Below are 17,084 nucleotides of genomic sequence, written 5' to 3'. Positions count from 1 at the left end.
CCAGCTAATTTTTGTATTTTCAGTAGAGATGGGGTTTCACCATGTTGGCCTGGATGGTCTCGATCTCTTGACCTCGTGATCTGCCCCGCTTGGCCTCCCAAAGTGCTGGGATTACAGGTTTGAGCCACTGTGCCCAGCCACTTCTTGGACTGATTTTAAAATACTTGCTTATACCTGAGGAAGAATTTATGCTTTGCAAAGGTTGTGGCTGATACAGCAGTAGCCCCTCCCTTTCCCTGAGATCAGCATTTTAGTAAAAAGGTAGGGAAGTTGCTTGAGTGTGAGGTGGGGGCGGGGAAGAGAAGAGGGCAAACCAATAGTAGAGGTGTGGCAGATGACACAGTCTGAACTTTTACTAAATGCGAGATAAATAGCTGAAATTGTGCATAAGAAAGAATGGATTCTCTTCCTTATGCTGAGAACAGGCCTCTCTCCCAACAATGAGGAGCTGCTTCCCTGAGGAGGAAAAAGGATCTTGTTTAGGGCTTTGACCTCCATTAAAGGACAGTGTTCAGATTGTCATCAACAAGCAGAGAGAACAAAGAGGTACCAGAACAGGGACCAAGGCTCCACTAACCCAGTGAGACAATGACAGCTAGGGCATTAAGTGGTTGCAATCTACTGAATCAAAAATCCTCGGCTAAAGGGAGACTGGAATCTGTATTTCTTAAAAGTTCCCCAACCAACTCTTATGTGAGGCCAGATTTCAATACCAGGAAATTAGTACAGTTCTTCAGTTAGCTAGAAAAGGTTGGGAGGGATGGGAAACAAAGCTGGCTTCCAGAACAATTCAGTGACAAGCTTAGATAACCCAGGCAGTGATGTAACAGCAAGACTTGGACCCGAACCCTATATGATGTTATGAGGTGTAGTAAGTTTGCTTGTGGAGAAACCAAGGTGGGAAAGCATGAGTGGTCTGGCCAGAGTTTTGCAAGGCCCAATTGCTGCCACCAAGACTCTGAAACAAATGGCAGCCCGCAGAGAGGAGATACACTTGAAGCCCCAGAGACTGGGATGCTAAGTCAGCAGGCCCCAGATGCCTCACTTTGACGGCTGGAGGGAGAGATGAGAAAGGGTGTAATTACATAGCTTCACTTAGGTGTGGCTGAGGACCTGGGCCAGATTGGAATCTGTAGGTGAGCGGGCTTACAAGACCCAACCGTAAGGGGAAGGAGCAGGAAAAACAAGGCCAAGAATAACTCACAGGCCAAAGACAAAAAGCACAGTTATCCCTGTGCTTGCCTCTTGCAAAACACATGTGCCTATTAACCTGCTTTCCTCAATCACCTTTGCATTGCATATTTTAAAAAATTGGCCAGATGTTGGGGCAGTTGGACACCTTCCTGACTGGACCCTAATTTTCAGCATAACCTTGGACAGGTGAGTCTCGTAGTCCTCTGGACCCCTAGCTTCCTTATTCAGCAAATGGAGATAGAAATGCTTACCCATAATGGTGATGTGATGATCAAATGAGATAACACTGAGAGACCTTAAGTGCTATACAAATGTAAGGTATGGCATTGTAACTCTTTAGTTAAGTTCTTGCCACTCACTTCTGTGCAAGAGAAGTAAGCTGATGTAATAAAGTATTTCCTAGGCCAGGCACAATGGCTCACACCAGTAATCCCAGCACTTTAGGAAGCGGAGGCAGGTGGATCACCTGAGGTCAGATCACCTGAGGTCAAGAGTTCAAGACCAGCCTTGCCAACATGGTGAAACCCTGTCTCTACTAAAAATATAAAAATTAGCTGGGCATGGTGGTGCATGTGGTTAGTCCTAGTTACTGGGGAGGCTGAGGCAGGAGAATCACTTGAACCTGGGAGGCGGAGGTTGCCGTGAGCTGAGAAGGCACCACTGCACTCCAGTCTGGGGGCAGAGCAAGACTCTATCTCAAAAAAAAAAAGGTAAAAAAAAAAAAAAAAAGTATTTCCTGGCAGACACGAGCATAGTGGTTATAAACCTGGATTGAGTAATCAGACCTAGGTGCAAAGGTACAAATTTTGCCTCTGTCATTTGTTAACCGATTCAGAGTAAGAAATCTAAACTCTCTGACTGTTCATCTGTAAAAATACTGATAACAATGCCTTCCTCCTGAATTGCAGTGAGGATTGAATAGTGTGAAGTGTTTCACCTGGTACTTGGTACATGGCAAGCCAGCCGATGGATCATGGCTGCTATCTTTACAATTGTTCTCAAAATGTCCCAGATTCCTGAACAACAGTATCGGAGAATGTCTGACCAGGATTCTGAAACCAGAAAAGAGGTGCCCTCAGGCCCTTGGCTTTAAGCACTTACATCAATAAGGTCAGATAGGTCGTGGATGTAGTACTTGAAGACAGATGCATTGGTTGCCTCCAAAGCCAGTAAGTACTCATTCCGGGCTTTAATGGCCTTCAGCTTATTCTCTGTGTACTTGGCTTGGCGCTAAAAAAGGAACAGAGGTTCACTTTTACTTTTTTTTTTTTTTTTAAGGGGAGACTGTTCTCTAAAGGATGAAAGTACAGTGTATTCAAGAACTACAATTGTGCTGCTACTCCCTGTGCGCATCTGCCTTAAATTGGGTTCTAATTCTGTTTAATGAGATTCAAGGGCATAATGTAGATCAATTCAGGAAAGGTTAATGAGGCTCCCTACTTAAGATGCGTGCCCCACTTTGATTCTGTCTTCAAATATCATTCTTCATTCTTGCAATGCCACTCTGAAGGAGGTACCACTACTCTTGCCCCCAAACACCTGACATCTGAAACCAAACCCTGGATCTACAGTCACCCCCAACCCCTCCAAAGCAATAGGATATTGGGCTCTATTTGGAAAATGTATTGGGAAAGGTGACTACTGTTTCTTGGGTTTCTGCTAGAGGTTAAAAGCATGGAGCTCATGTGCCCAGTTCTTCCAATATCTAGTATTCCTACCAAGGCACAGAGCAAGGACTCATTTTTAGTCATTAAGCACTAAAAGAACCCAGAGCTTCCTAGTCTGCTCTTCCTGGTGCCTACTGGGAAATTCTGTCAGTCATGCCTTACAGAATGTAACTTCCCAGCATCTACAGCTGTGGGAGCATACGCACCTTCTCCTTCATCTTTTCAATCTTCTTCACTGAGCTCCTCCGGACATGTTTCTCCTCAATGCGAACGTTGGCCGTGGAGTCAGGGGAGCGTGGGGTCTGCCGGTCCTCCTGCTTTACCGATTTACCAATTTGCTTCTCCTCCTGCTTCTCCGCCTCCTTTAGTTTGCTCTGAGCACTGATGCTGTCGGCATTGTACATGTGATATGTCTTCATGACCTGCAAGACATCGCCCACCCCCACCCCCAGAGGTCAAGCCAATGGGGTCAATTCTCTGCTTTACAAACTAACAGACTCAGCTGGACCTCTCCCCCATGAAGCAATATCCTCACAACCCTAAGGGAAAAATCCAGAAGTGTTTGGTTCAGCAAATACAGATGAAAGACCTCACCAAAGCACAGGAAAGCAATATGTGAACTGAACCAACATTTCCTCTTATTGAAATAACTTTATGTTTATCCATCATGTCTTTACTTCTATGCATTATCATTTGTAATAATGGCTCTTTAATATAGGCCAGGTGATTTCTATCACTTAGTCACCTCGTAATACTAAGTAGATAGGAAACAACACCACCACTCTCAGACCCCAAGGGCAAAGTTCCCAGGCTGGTCAGGAACCCTGAAGGAAACAGTGCAGCCTATGGAGTAGCCTATGCTTTCTGTACCTTTCAGATGTAAAACAGGGAAGAAGAAAAGGTTCTAAAAGCTCTTTCTACTGGCCTGGTATTCTGGGGATCTGTCGGTTCTGCTTTCTCCAGATCAAACACCCTCTCACCACAACTAGAGTGGCAGCAGCAATCACAATGCCAGTTATCATTTACTGAGCACTTAGCATATTCCTGGCTTTATGCCAAGTACTACACACACATATTTTCTCATTCCATCCTTATGGCAATTCCACAATCTAGACAACAACCCTATGAAGACTGTAAGCCTTCATAACAATACAGGTAAGAGTCTATGAAGGAATAAAATCCATATCAAGTATAACCAGAATTGCCACAGGAGGGAAGTAGTATAAAAGGTGAAGGATGTAATTTTCAAATTTTCCATCAAAGCAACTGTCTAGGAGTCCAATCCTTTCTCGTAACAGGGAAGCCAGGAAGTCCAGAGCTCAAGCTTGTTTCCAGTCCTACACACACTACTTCTAGCCAGGTAGTGCATGCTCTACTCCGTGGGAGCTTCCTGTTTCCACATAGGGAGTTGAAGAGCGCTGAAAGTGTGATGCCATGAGATTTCTTTGAGAGAGAGAATTACAGAGTAGAAGTTGGGTGGATGTGTGTGTGTGTGTACACGTGTGTGTGTTTGGGGGGGTGCTGAGCAACTGAGGAGTGCAAAGTACGATATTATTATTAATCTCTACCACTTAATAAATGCTGTGTGCCAGGGGCTTTATGTACATTACCTCATTTAATCCTTACAACAACTCTGTGAAAGACAATGCTATTATTTCTATGTCTAAAGATAAGGAAATAAGGCCAAGATCATACAATGAGGAAACGGCGGAATCAGGATTCAAACCCAGGTCTGTCAGACTCCAAAGACTACATTCTTAGCCACCAAGCAACACCAACTCTCCTTTGGATAGGAATGGAGCTGAATTGGTTGGGAGGAAAGGTTAAAGGTTAAAAAAATATGATCAAGATATTCCTGAAAAGAGAAACAGGTTCCATTTATGAACTTGAGTTTAGAGCAGTGTCTCAACTGGGGACTATGTTGGCCCCCAGGGGAAATTTGGCAGTGTCTGGAAACATTTTTGATTGTCACAACTTGGGGATTGCTACTGGCATCTACCGCGTAGAGGTCAGGGATGCTGCTGAACATCCTATGCACAAGACAGCCCCCCACAACAAATAATTATCTGGCCCAAATGTCAATCAATGATGCTGAAGTTGAGAAAACCCAACTTAGAAAGACTTCGTGGGTATACTAATCTAGCCCCTATGATCAGCTGGAGGCAGACGAAGGAATAAAGAATATTGGAACACTGACAAAATCAAAGTACATCAGAGTCTAAATTATGTTTCATTTTGGATGCAGAATGTTTTAAATTAGCTTCACCTTATTCTGAACCTAACAATACTTCCCATAAATTTTACCAGGGTAATACCCTTCATACTTTCTATACAGAAGAAACAATATTTAACAACCAATGGCATTTAAAAGCCTTTCTAAGTAATTCAAACAGATCCCCAGCTTTCCAGGTTGACTAAGAAGTGGAAAAGAGGCATCTGTTATCCCGGGTGAAGTGTATAGGAGGCTCCTTTTTTTCTCTTCTTTTACCTGAATCTGACCATGGGATTCAAAAGCTTAGTGAACAGTTACAAAAGTGAATCCTTTTTCTTTTTTTAAAGTGATTTCCTATTTAATGAAGGTGCATGATAAAGAGGAAACACTATGAATAAACATGAAATTAAAAAAGGTCAAAAAATAGTGCCACCAAGTCAACAAATGAAGTAACAAAAATCACAACGTACATTGTTCCTTTTCCCTAAAAAACTTAAAGAACTGTCATGTTAAAAGACAGTAAAACACTACTTTGTCTAAGAAGCTATACATTCTTCAGGGTAAGCTCCACTTCTTTTGTGTTCTCTTCTGACAGTGTCACATACACAATAGTGGTTTTACAAAGTGGTTGCCCAAATGACTGAGTGGCACAATCTCTCTTCTGGGTAAATATGGAAGAAGCATTATGAGTGCCTTCCAGCTCAAGAGAAAACCGAGGTACCCAGAAGCTGAAGCTTAAATAAGTGATGCCAAAACAATCGGGAAAATAGGAAATTCAAGATAGGACTTAGAGAAATATGTATGTATATATAGATATACATATATAAAATATTTATATTTATAAATATATATTTATAGTCAAGATAGGACTTAGAGAAAGATAGGACTTATATATATCTATATACATATATAAATGTATGTGTTTCTACATATCTGTCTTAGACAAAGCTGTACATATATGTATATGAATAGATAAGTATACATATAGATATACATATACATACATCTATCTATATATAGATAGTGAGGCAAATACAAACTATGGGGAAAAATCAAAAAATCTAAACTCTCAATTCTATGGAGAACATTCTACTTTACTTTGAAAAACTAAATACTGAATTCATGTATTTAGCTCTGCTCCCTCTGATGGCCACACTAAAATAATAGAAAAAAAAAGTTTTTAAAATTATCTTTTAGGTATAAACTGAGCAAAACAAAACGAATGAAAGCAGAAGCTGAAAAGCAGATAGGCGGGTAGTAACCGATCTACTTGAGTCCTAAACCAAAACTAGAGTGAGCCAAGCAATCAGATTTAAATCACAGAAGCCTGAAAAGAAATAAGTGGCAGTGGGATGAAGGTAAAGCTAAACACCGAAGAAGCTATTAAAAGTCTGAGAACAGTGAGACCCCACATCCCCTCTCCCACTGTAGTGAAAGATTAGATGAGAGGTTTATTTTATTAGAGAGGGTCCATGGACTAGGGGATACAAGGTTTCGCTGAGGATAGGGGTATACTGAACTTCAACAGGTGGATTAGCTGAAAAGTCTATGTTAAATGTTGAGATGGTCCAGGCCTCTTCACAACTCAGCCCCCAGACATGAGTGGGAGATCGAAAGTGTGTTCTCTTGGCAATATGACCATCCAAGATAAGAGACCTAGAAATACTGATGTTGGAGCTTCCACAAGGACACAGCCCACTTAGAACACCCTATTGTGAAGGCCACAGCTGATACAGAATCTTTTAGTGCCTCACTTTAAAGAGTGAACAGGCAGCAAAGGATTACTAGGCATTTAAAGGACAGTTCTAATATGAAAGACCAAGACTAAAACTAGCAATTTAGAAGAAATAGTATACAGCAAGAAGTTTGAAAACAATATATAAATAACAGCCCTGGACAGACAAATGAGAAACAAAATGATACTGCCTCATTAAACAAGAGTTGGATGGAACCAAAAAGGGAACATGTAGAAAACAAGAAAATATTTCTTGGCAATTAAGATTCAATTCAAGTATCTCTTCAAAGACCCTGACTTCATCCCTGTCCTCTGTGCAGACATGTAAATGAGTTCTTGTCACTTCATTTTTCACTTGATGCTTTACTTTTCTGTCTCTCCCTATTAAAACTAAATGCCTTGAGTTTAGAAACATCTCTTATTTGTTCTTGTCTCCCTAGGGCCCAGTGCCAGGGTCAAATAAGCAAGTAGAGTTGAGGGACTATTAAGTGCCATTGTTTCAAGGGAACAGGTGCTAAATACCAGCCTGAAGTAACTCTGCCAGCAAACAGCTGCTGCCCCAAGCCAATGGGATATAGATTCAGGGGGAGTACAGAAGCATAAGGCAGATAACATCAGCTCGAGAGTGTCCCAATGCTTCTTCTTTCTCAATTCTAGAGCTTCCTTGACTCTTCACATTCAGCCAATCCACATTGGCTTCAGTGCCTCCATGTACGCTCCTTCCTGTGGGGATTTGCTGGGTTTTTCCAGACACAACCTCTGAGTGCAATTGAGGCAGAGAATGTCAGAGTTCTTTGGGAAGCAGTGTGTCCTGACTTCAAAGGCATTACTGGTGCATGAGTCAGAAAATGAAAACCATTTATGCCATGGCTTACATACTAGCCAGCTCATTACTGGGGGAGAAACACGTGGAGAAGAATGCTTGCTAGGATTGCACTCTCAATAGCAGCTGTGGGAAGCCGTCCCTGGCACAGAATGCCAAGTCAGGGAAATCAAAGGTCCTTCAGGCAGAAAAGAGGAAGGTGCAGAGGGGCAGCTGGCCACTTAGAGTGGCATTCTGGGCCTCCTGCCCAAAGGCATCTTTATTTGGGAACACCTGGGCCGTGCTCCTTGGATCATCAAGGTTCAAAAGTACTAAAATTACCAACCCTTGGATAACTAGTCCCCTAAAAAGAAGTATTCATGGGCATTCGGGGCAGATGTGAAGTAACAAGGACACTGAAAAGACTGGGTGGGTTTCTTATATCCTTGGTTTCCTTTTTCCAGTGTCCCCAAAGAACTTCTATTGCCTACAATGTCATTGAAATGAGAGGCCCTTCCCTGCCTTCCTGACAAGCAAATAATGGGAAAGCTACTTATAAGAAACTCTCGCGGGTCAGGCACGGTGGCTTACATCTATAATCCCAGCACTTTGGGAGGCCAAGGTGGGTGGATCATCTGAGGTCAGGAGTTCGAGACCAGCCTGGCCAACATGGTGAAACCCTGTCTCTACTTAAAAAAAAAAAAATACAAAAATTAGCCAGGCATGGTGGTGCACACCTATAATCCCAGCTACTCAGGAGGCTGAGGCAGAAGACTCACTTAAAACTGGGAGGTGGAGGTTGCAGTGAGCCAAGATCACAGCACTGCACTCCAGCCTGGGCAACAAGAGTGAAACTCTATCTCAAAAAAAAAAAAAAAGAAAAAGAAAAGAAAAGAAAGAAACTCTCCCTTGTTCTCTTGACTCCTCAAGGTGTGCATGCAGCAAGTAGCTTCCCAAAGCTAGCATGTAACAGTCCCAGCTTTCCACCTGATAAAACCACTAACCCATGCAAGGTGACCAATTACCCTTTTTAACCAAAAACTTTTCCAGTTTCAGCAGTGAAAGTTTCGTGTTCCAGGAAGCTCTTCAATAGTAGCAAACAGGGACAGTAGTCACCCTAATCCCGTGGTGCCTTATTCAGATCAGTCCTAAACTTATCTTAAACTCTTAAATAGAAGAAATAATTCTATTCTCTGAATTTTCTCTTTCTTTCTTTCTTTTCTTTCTTTCTTTCTCTATCTTTCTTCCCTTTCTTCATTTCCTTCTGTCTCTCTGTCTTTCTTTTTCTTTGACAGAGTCTCACTCTGTTGCCCAGGCTAGAATGCAGGGTCATGATCTCAGCTCACTGCAACCTCCCCCTCCCCATACAAGTAATTCTGCTGCCTCAGCTTTCCAAGTAACTGGGATTACAGGCGCCCACTACTACGCCCAGCTAATTTTTCTATTTTTAGTAGAGATGGAGTTTCGCCATGTTGGCCAAGCTGGTCTCAAACTCCTGACCTCAGGTGATCCACCTGCCCAGCCTCCTGAAGTGCTGGAATTACAGGCATGAGCCACTATGTCCAGCTATTCTCTGAACTTTCTAATGGACTACAGAATCTGGAAACCTACTTGATCCTTAGCTATAGTCTAATATTTCAGGAAGTATAATTCCCCCAACTACTCCACCCACCAGGATATAGAAACACCAATGCATGGAGTGTGTGCAGATACCAAGGTCATAGAAGTCTGGGGTATCCCTCAAGTTCATAACAGCAAGTAGTTAAGGCAGCGGTAGAATCTAGGTTTTCTAATTCAGAAGACTCTAGTCACTAGACCAGCATTTCTCAATCGTGGTATATTGACACTGTGGGTCAGATAATTCTTTGTTGCGGGGGGGCTGTCTTGTGCACTGAGGATTTTAGCAGCATCCCTGGCCTCTAGATCTTTAGATGCCAGTAGCACCTTCTACTCCTCCAGTAGTGACAAAAATGTTTTCAGACATTGCCGAAATGTCCCTTGGGATAAAATTCCCTGTGCTTAAAACTCCATCTGGACCAGAATGTTCAGACCTCTCTGAAACTTCCTAGTGTAATCTTTTTTTCCTCTTTCCATTGCCTGCTAGAGGAAAACATCACATTTTAATTTTGGCCTTTGATAGATTATGAAGGTGTATTCTAATTTACCTCTTGGCAGGGGATACCACGCTCAGGCAATTCTCAGTTTGAACATCAATGGGAAGATGTTATGCTGTTGACTGTGGCCTCACAATGGCCAGTAAAGCAGCTGGCCAATATTGGACTGTCTTAAGTCTGCAGTTAGGGGTAGCAGGTAGGCCTTCTGCAGACCAGAGAAATAAGTTCCAGGGTTTTCTTCCTCACTCGAACACAGCTTATGCCCTTTCACTTATTTTGTTTTAAAGCACAGCATATGAAGAGTCATAGGACTCTGGATAAAAGCTAACAAATCCTTAGACACTAGTCTTCTTCTGCTGCCTTAAGTCCCACTGCAGAAGTGGCAAGGTTTATTGGTTATCCAATCTACTCCTCCCGGGAAACAGCTGCAAATAGTAGAGGGTCAAGATACTTACAGGAATATAAAAGAATTTATATAATTACCACATGTGTCATTTTCTATCTTAGGGAATTCTCTGCCAGGAGAAAAGAGTAATAGCTCTTCTTGGTGCTCAGAAAATGCTCTAAAGAGCAGAAGTAAAGCATTAAAAAGACAAAGTTCAGGAAACCCATCCAGTCTGAAAATGGTTAACATTGATGTGTTTCTATTTTTAAAAACTCTTAACTTCATTTGAGAGAAATGAAAACTTGGGAGCTGAACCAAAGTACCATCTATCTATACTTGGCTTCAGAGCAGAAGAGTCACAGAGTAGAAATTCAAAAACAAACTGAACATCACTGGAGACAAGTCAAATGACTACTCTACCCTATTTACTTGCTTAATAGTTGCCATGACAATATGGCCACACCTAGGCTTCTGGATCAGCAACATGGAATTCTCTGATCCCAAATGCCTGTCACACATGTCACCACTGCCTGTACGTTCTGTGAATTTAAAAAAAAAAAAAAAAAAAAAAAGGAAAGGAAAGGAAAAGAAAGGGGAAAAAAAAGGAAAGGGAGAAAGAAAAAAATGCAGCAAATAAGCAAGTAAACACCAGAAATCAATTATCACCTCCAAACAGGATGGAGAAACCCTAGAAAATGACACAGAAGGCTGGCGCATCCAAGATGGAGAAGAGGCCTTTGAAAGGCATTAGCTGTACAACGTAAGTGTTCCCTGTATAACAACAGGAATTTTCTTGGTGCGTGTGTGAGTGCGTGTTTGTTTTCATTATAATTAGAAAAACATGGCTCGGGAACCACCACCACCTCTCTGTGCATGAATTAACACGCACCAGCCACAGGCGTCACGTGCCTGAAGCTCCAGTCATCTCAGAACAGACTGTGTTCTCTTTCCCAAGCCTGCAGCCTGCCTCGTCACTGAGGTTTGGCTGTGTAAAACTCCAAGAAGTCAATGCAAAGCTCTCTCTGCCGGAACTGGTCACTCTTATTAGGGGCATTTAGGACTCTGTGCTGCCCTCTAGAGCATTTGTTCTAGTCTCAAAGCAAAAGATCAATCCAAGATCTGATGTAAAACCTACAACAATAAAGTCTTTCTGACAGGCACATATTAATAGTGCAATGCAGGCTATGTTTCTTGCTGTCAGATTCAGGGTCCCTTGTTTGCTGCTAATGGGGTCCGTTGTGCCAGTGACCTAGACTTTGGCTGGTCTCTAGCAATTATGCCCCAAATAAAGTCAGGGTGAGCTTGCACAGCTGAGGCAAAATCTTATTTTGAGGAAGTATTTTTTGACTCATTCGGTTTTGAAAAGATGAGTGTGAAAAAAAAAAAAAGATGGGTGGGGTCGCCCCCAGTGGGGACCATGCACTTGTCCTCAACCTCAGTTCAGTTCTGTGCTGACGTACTATGGCTGCAAGCTGCCAAATGCTGCTTCCTTTTTCTTATTAAAGAGCCAAGCAACCCATCTGATTTACCGAGTAGAGCTCGTTCAGGACCTTCATCAAATCATCTTGGAGCTGCTGGCCGACTTCTTTACTCTGCAAGGAAAGAGAAATGAAGGTTAATTGGGAAACAGAAGAGAGAGGAGGGAGCAATGAAGGCAAAAGCCACACTGCCTCTACAAATAACCCAGACTCAATTAAGGCCCATTATTTAACCCAGCAAATCAGATAACCATTCCAATCAGACCCAATTATGGTCAGATTACTCAAAGATTTTTAATAAAATGAAACGTGCCCTTTCTATAGCCTAGCAAAGGCAATTGTGTGGAGGGAAAAAGGGTGGTAGCCTTTGATTTTTCTATTGGTCCCCGAAGAGAAGGCCTGAAAGCCACACCCTACCTAGCAACTTTTGTTAGGTGGAACATGGTTTCTCAGATACTTGCAGTCAAGCATTCCAGAAGATTTCAAAGGAAAGTAAGATGTGTAATAGGAAAAAGTATGTAAACATCCAGGGACTTCTAAGTCCCTACCTAAAAAGAAAGCTCCAAGCAGGATGGAACTACATTTCTTACTTGCTTTATTTCTACCCAAAACTCTCAAGGCAGTGGTACCTCAATATCGACTGCCTGAGAGATTAGCTGTTATTCGATGCTGATCATATATGTTAAGGGGTCTCCAATTAGTTAATCCTGAGCAGTGGTGGCTCCTGAGTTCCTTGCTGCTGCCACCCAGGGCTGACATCTAACCATATAGAGAGAGCAGTAGAAATAAAGAATGAGGGCTGTGTGCAGTGGCTCATGCCTGTAATCCCAGCACTTTGGGAGGCTGAGGTGGGTGGATCACCTGAGATCAGGAGTTTGAGAGCAGTCTGGCCAACCTAGTGAAACCCCATCTCTATTAAAAATACAAAACTTAGCCAAGCGTGGTGGCACATGCCTGTAATCCAAGCTACTTGGGAGGCTGAGGCAGGAGAACTGCTTGAACCCAGGAGGTGGAGGTTGCAGTGAGCCGAGATCACACCATTGCACTCCAGCCTGGGTGACAAGAGTGAGACTTGGAAAAAAGAGGGGGGGGGGGGGGGGGGGGGGGGGGGGGGGCGGGCAGAAGAGAGGAGAGGGAAGAAAAAGAGGAAGCAGGAAGGAAATTGTCACGCCTTCTATACTAAGTGTTATATGCCAAATCTAAGAGAGCAGGTGATAAAACTGATTGGCAGCATGGGTGATTGAGAGGAAAACCCCTTGTTTTATCTTTTGCCAGCTCCTTCTAGATTTTTCCTACTAGAAATTCAGGTATCAACAATGCCATCCTAACAGAAGTTATAATACTGTCTCCCATCCCTCCCACCACAGCTTACCTCCCAGGCAAAAAAAGAAAGACGTCTTTCATGTCAAAAACACAATCATTTAAGATCTTGCTTTTTTTCAAGATACATACATCTCTACTTAAAAAATATGTTTTTTTCTGATGATAAAAGTAATGTATGTTGATTATAAGGGAACTGGAAAACCTCAAAAAAGAAAACAAAAGTAACTCTTAAATTCCTACCACTAAGAAGTCACCACTCTAAGTGTGGTTATGTATTTTTCTAACCATCTGTATTTTTACAAAATTGGGATTGCAATATAAATCCTGTTTTGTAACTTATTCACTTAAACACATGTTGGAAACATTTCCACGTGCATTATTCTTCTGTAGTATTATAATAAATTACGTTGATGCAGCTCCCATTCTTGGACATCTACTTTGCTTCCAAATTTCTGTGATAAAAAATACCGTATCTATTTTGCACATGATCTAATGCACACACTTTTCATTATTTTCTCCTAGAAATAACATTTCTGGGTCAAAGACTACTCATTTCTACCACGAAATTGCCTTTGAGAAAAACGGTACCAGTTTAAAATGCCACCAATAGCGTCTATGTTTATTTCGCATTTTTTTGTCTTGACAGTTTGATGTGGTATCCTACTGTACTTTGCAGTCCTTTCATTCTAGTGTGCCTGAGAATTTTAAAAAATGTTTCTCAGTCATTTTCATTTTTCTTTTATGATCTGTATTTTTCTATTAGTGTTCTCTACCCATTTTTCTATTAAGGTATTCATTATGGAATATAGCTTATGTGTGACCCCTGTCATGAGTAGGCACGAATTTTTATATCCGATAGTGGGGAAAAGGGTAGAAGGAGCCCTAAATTAGCAATCACAAGATTCTCTTTCTATTCCTGGCTCCTGTATTACCAAAGAGACAACTCTGGACAACCTGGTTAACCTCTCTGGCCCTCTATTTTCCCTTCTATACAATGAAAAGCCTCAGCTAAAAAACATTTCTAAGGTCTTTTCGAGCCTTTGCCATTCTATGATTCTACATGATCTTCTGCCTGGCTTCTAGAATTCATATTAGCTTCAAGCATCACTCTTGTTAATGCACAGCTGGTTGGCTTAGACGATGAGTAAGTTCTCCTTGGGGACCCAGATACTCTACAAAATGGACTGGTTCAGAGGCATCTTGCCAGTCTTAAATTTATCATTTCCAGGGTCTCTCATTCAATGACCTCAACTGCTGGAAGAAGCCATAAGAGGGAATGCCTTTCATCTATGATCTCACATACTAGCCTCTCCTTCCCATTGAGAGGAAAGCTGAGCTCAACTGAAGCAACAGAGGCCCAAGGAGATGAAGTGAGGCAACGTGACTCACCTCCAGCCCCAGAGTCAGCAATAGGGTCAGGAAGTGACCATGAGTATCACTTCCTACCGCCCTGCCCTCCTGCCTCTGGGCCAGCTCCTCCTGCCCCCTTCCTATCCTTTCTTAACTCCTCCTTATGTTTGAATAGCAGAGGTTAAAGGAGACCGCTCCTATCCTATCCTCTACGCTGTTGCTTACTCATGACTCAAATAACTTAGCCCCAGAGTGGGGATGGGGAAAAAAGAGGAGGGAAAAGTGTAACCAAAAAAAATGGCAATTAAGCCCACGCAGATGTTTCCTTTCATGTACTGATTAGCTGGGAGGACCACTCAACTATTATCCCTGTTTATTTGAAAAGGCTGCTGAAGTGATCTGACTTACCACTCCCTCTGGCTGAGGGTTGGGCTGGGAATACATGTATAGTGAGCCCACTTAAAATTGTACAATACAGCCTCTAGCAATCAGGAGAAATTCTGACACAAGGCCAGAGGCAGGAAATTGCCAGTGTCTCTCTCTTCACAGAAGATAAAAGGCCATTCGTTCTCTGTTTCAGAAACCTTAACTGTGTGCCTTTGGGGGAAAGCATGGCCCCAAGAAGGGCTTCCGTGCTGGCCACTGCAGCAGGGTTGACAGAGCTAGTAAGCCACAAGGGGGCCCCCACCCAAAGACAAGGGGGACATTTATTCCTGGGAACAACAAAACCTGATGAAGTGGAGTACGTGACAATGAAGACTGTAGAGCTTTTCCATTCTCTATAAAAAGGCAAGGGGTTTCTAGACAGGGAAGAAAAAGAGAATTCACAGAGCAGTCTTTGTGTACTAACATACAGCCTGCATCTCTTTCCTTTAAAATTTCTTGGAAGAAAATGAGTCATCTAAAGATTGCAGGAAACCAAATAGAAGTTGGGGGAAAAAATTACTTTGGGCAAAGTTTTTCTTTTAAATGTTTGCATAGTAATCTTTGCCCGGAAAAAAAAAAAAAAAAAAAGATGCCTAAATTTAGAATAGAGATGTGGCACAGTTAACAATGCTGGTTCTATGGGATGGGAAGTGTCATGGTGCGCTCAGGCTGAGCTCTCTTATTTTGAAACTTACCACAGTGTGTTTCACGGGGCCTCCACTCTGATTGCTGCCAAGGAGGGGCTGATCGGAAGACAATGAGATTGCAACAGCTCCTACCAGTTGTATGCTTACAAATTGGGTAGGAAAGCTTCCTTTTCCAACAGATAACAGCATTGGAAACAGGACTGAAATGCACAGTGTCATCTCATCTCCCCAAGACAAGACTGTAATGTTCCAAAGCCTTCTTGCTCACAGAAGGGATGTAACAGCAGAAATGTACGGAAACATGAGAATCCTAGGCATCTGGGATGCCTGGCCACTGGGTTGGTCACTCCTCCTTGGACCTCATTAAATCAGTACATTTCCAGAGCTTGGATGGATTTGTCTATTAGCGTTTCCCAAAGAACACAAATTATGAAAGAGGTTTCAGACGTGTTCTCAACAGGTAGGTTACTTGTTACTGATTCTCTAATTATTCAGATCAGCACTCATGCACTTTCCAAGTTAGGGGTGGGACTGTTGTTTATTGATTATCTACATTTGGAAGCTGTATTTTTTGACAGGTACCAAATTACTCCCTATTTGTATGAAAGAAGAAAAAATAAGAGGAAGGCATGTCTCTGCCATGTGGTGAGAGCTAATTTCAGCCCCATCCCAAGGCTGAGTCTGTCAGCAGGTAGAAACAGTAGAGTCATTTAGTTCTCTGTCATTTAGACTGTGTCAGCAGTTTTCCAAAAAAGAATCCAGTTTTCAAGGGCACATATCTACCCCACAAACCACTAGTATCCCCTCCTCACCCTAAAGATTGTTCAGAGTCCAACTGTTAAAAAAAGTCCAGTTTAAAACTGAATTTCCGTGACAGATTTCAGAGGAAAGGAACATGACCCTGTATTAAACTCTGGCAGCAGGAGAGGCAACACCATACATAAGGTGGTGGTTTCAGGGGCACTCACTCACCACTTCAAAGAGGCCAAGTTTCAGGAGCTGGCGCTTTGCCTGAAATGCTTTTGGTGGGGAGCAAAGGTCTAAAAGGAATGACTGTTTGGTAGCAGGGCCAGTGCTAGGTGATGGTGGGCACTGTGTCTGGTTCTCTCCCTCACCTAACCTGGACCACCAAAATAGGTGGTACAGTGTGAAGCTGTATGCCAAGGCTTTGGGGGTTCAGAGGGCGATGATCTAGCAGGTCAGAACTCAGAAATGACTTCTATATTTCCCCTCCACCACACTACCTGCATATATGCAAGGAGGGCTCTTTCTATTCAGCATTCATTCATGTGTTAGGATACCATGTGATGGCTCTGAGAAAGACTGAGCTCCAGTTAGGACCTTATGCTAAGAGAAACCCAAAGATGTATAAAACACAAATATATTTAATTGCAAAACTTTTATAGAGAGGTAGGCTAGGAGATGCCACAATAGGGACACCAGAGGTGCTTGTGCCTTCTGAAGATAGGTAGAGTAGATGGGTCAAAAAATACTTTTTTTATTGCAATACAGCATAATATGTGTCTATAATAAAAATACTTATGTGCCATGCATTCTGATATTTCCTATTCTTTTATCTTCTCTCCCTCCATTCTGTCTCTCTCTCTCTTTCTCCTTTCTTTCCTTTCCTTTCCTTCTCTCTTTTCCTTCCTTCCTTTTCTTTCTTTCTTTCCTTCTTTCTCTTTCTTTCTTTCCTTCTTTCTCTTTCTTTCTCTCTTTCTTTCTCTCTCCTTCCCTCCCTCCCTCCCTCC

General features: G+C 42.4%; 1 protein-coding gene and 1 long non-coding RNA gene across 8 annotated transcripts in view; one reads left to right on the top strand and one right to left on the bottom strand.

The window, feature by feature from the left end:
• Nucleotides 1-17,084, bottom strand: part of SRGAP2 (SLIT-ROBO Rho GTPase activating protein 2) — a 266,495-nt gene that overhangs the window by 64,796 nt on the left and 184,615 nt on the right. For all 7 annotated transcript variants that reach the window (XM_032289007.1, XM_032289009.1, XM_032289008.1 and 4 more), the window contains exons 5-7: nt 11,639-11,701; nt 3,068-3,283; nt 2,296-2,424 (exon numbers count right to left, since the gene is read on the bottom strand). In XM_032289007.1, coding sequence (XP_032144898.1) covers nt 2,296-2,424; nt 3,068-3,283; nt 11,639-11,701 — 408 coding nt within the window. The remainder of the gene's footprint in view (nt 1-2,295; nt 2,425-3,067; nt 3,284-11,638; nt 11,702-17,084) is intronic.
• Nucleotides 1,512-17,084, top strand: part of LOC116558812 — a 23,116-nt gene continuing 7,543 nt past the window's right edge. The window contains exon 1 of the long non-coding RNA XR_004272175.1: nt 1,512-1,522. This is a non-coding gene — a long non-coding RNA (uncharacterized LOC116558812). The remainder of the gene's footprint in view (nt 1,523-17,084) is intronic.

The sequence above is a fragment of the Sapajus apella genome, unplaced genomic scaffold, assembly GCF_009761245.1.
Source record: "Sapajus apella isolate SASKATOON/1434 unplaced genomic scaffold, GSC_monkey_1.0 scaffold22, whole genome shotgun sequence".
Lineage (NCBI taxonomy): Eukaryota > Metazoa > Chordata > Mammalia > Primates > Cebidae > Sapajus > Sapajus apella.
Note: the sequence above shows the minus strand (reverse complement) of the source record. Positions and strands in the feature narration are given on the sequence as shown.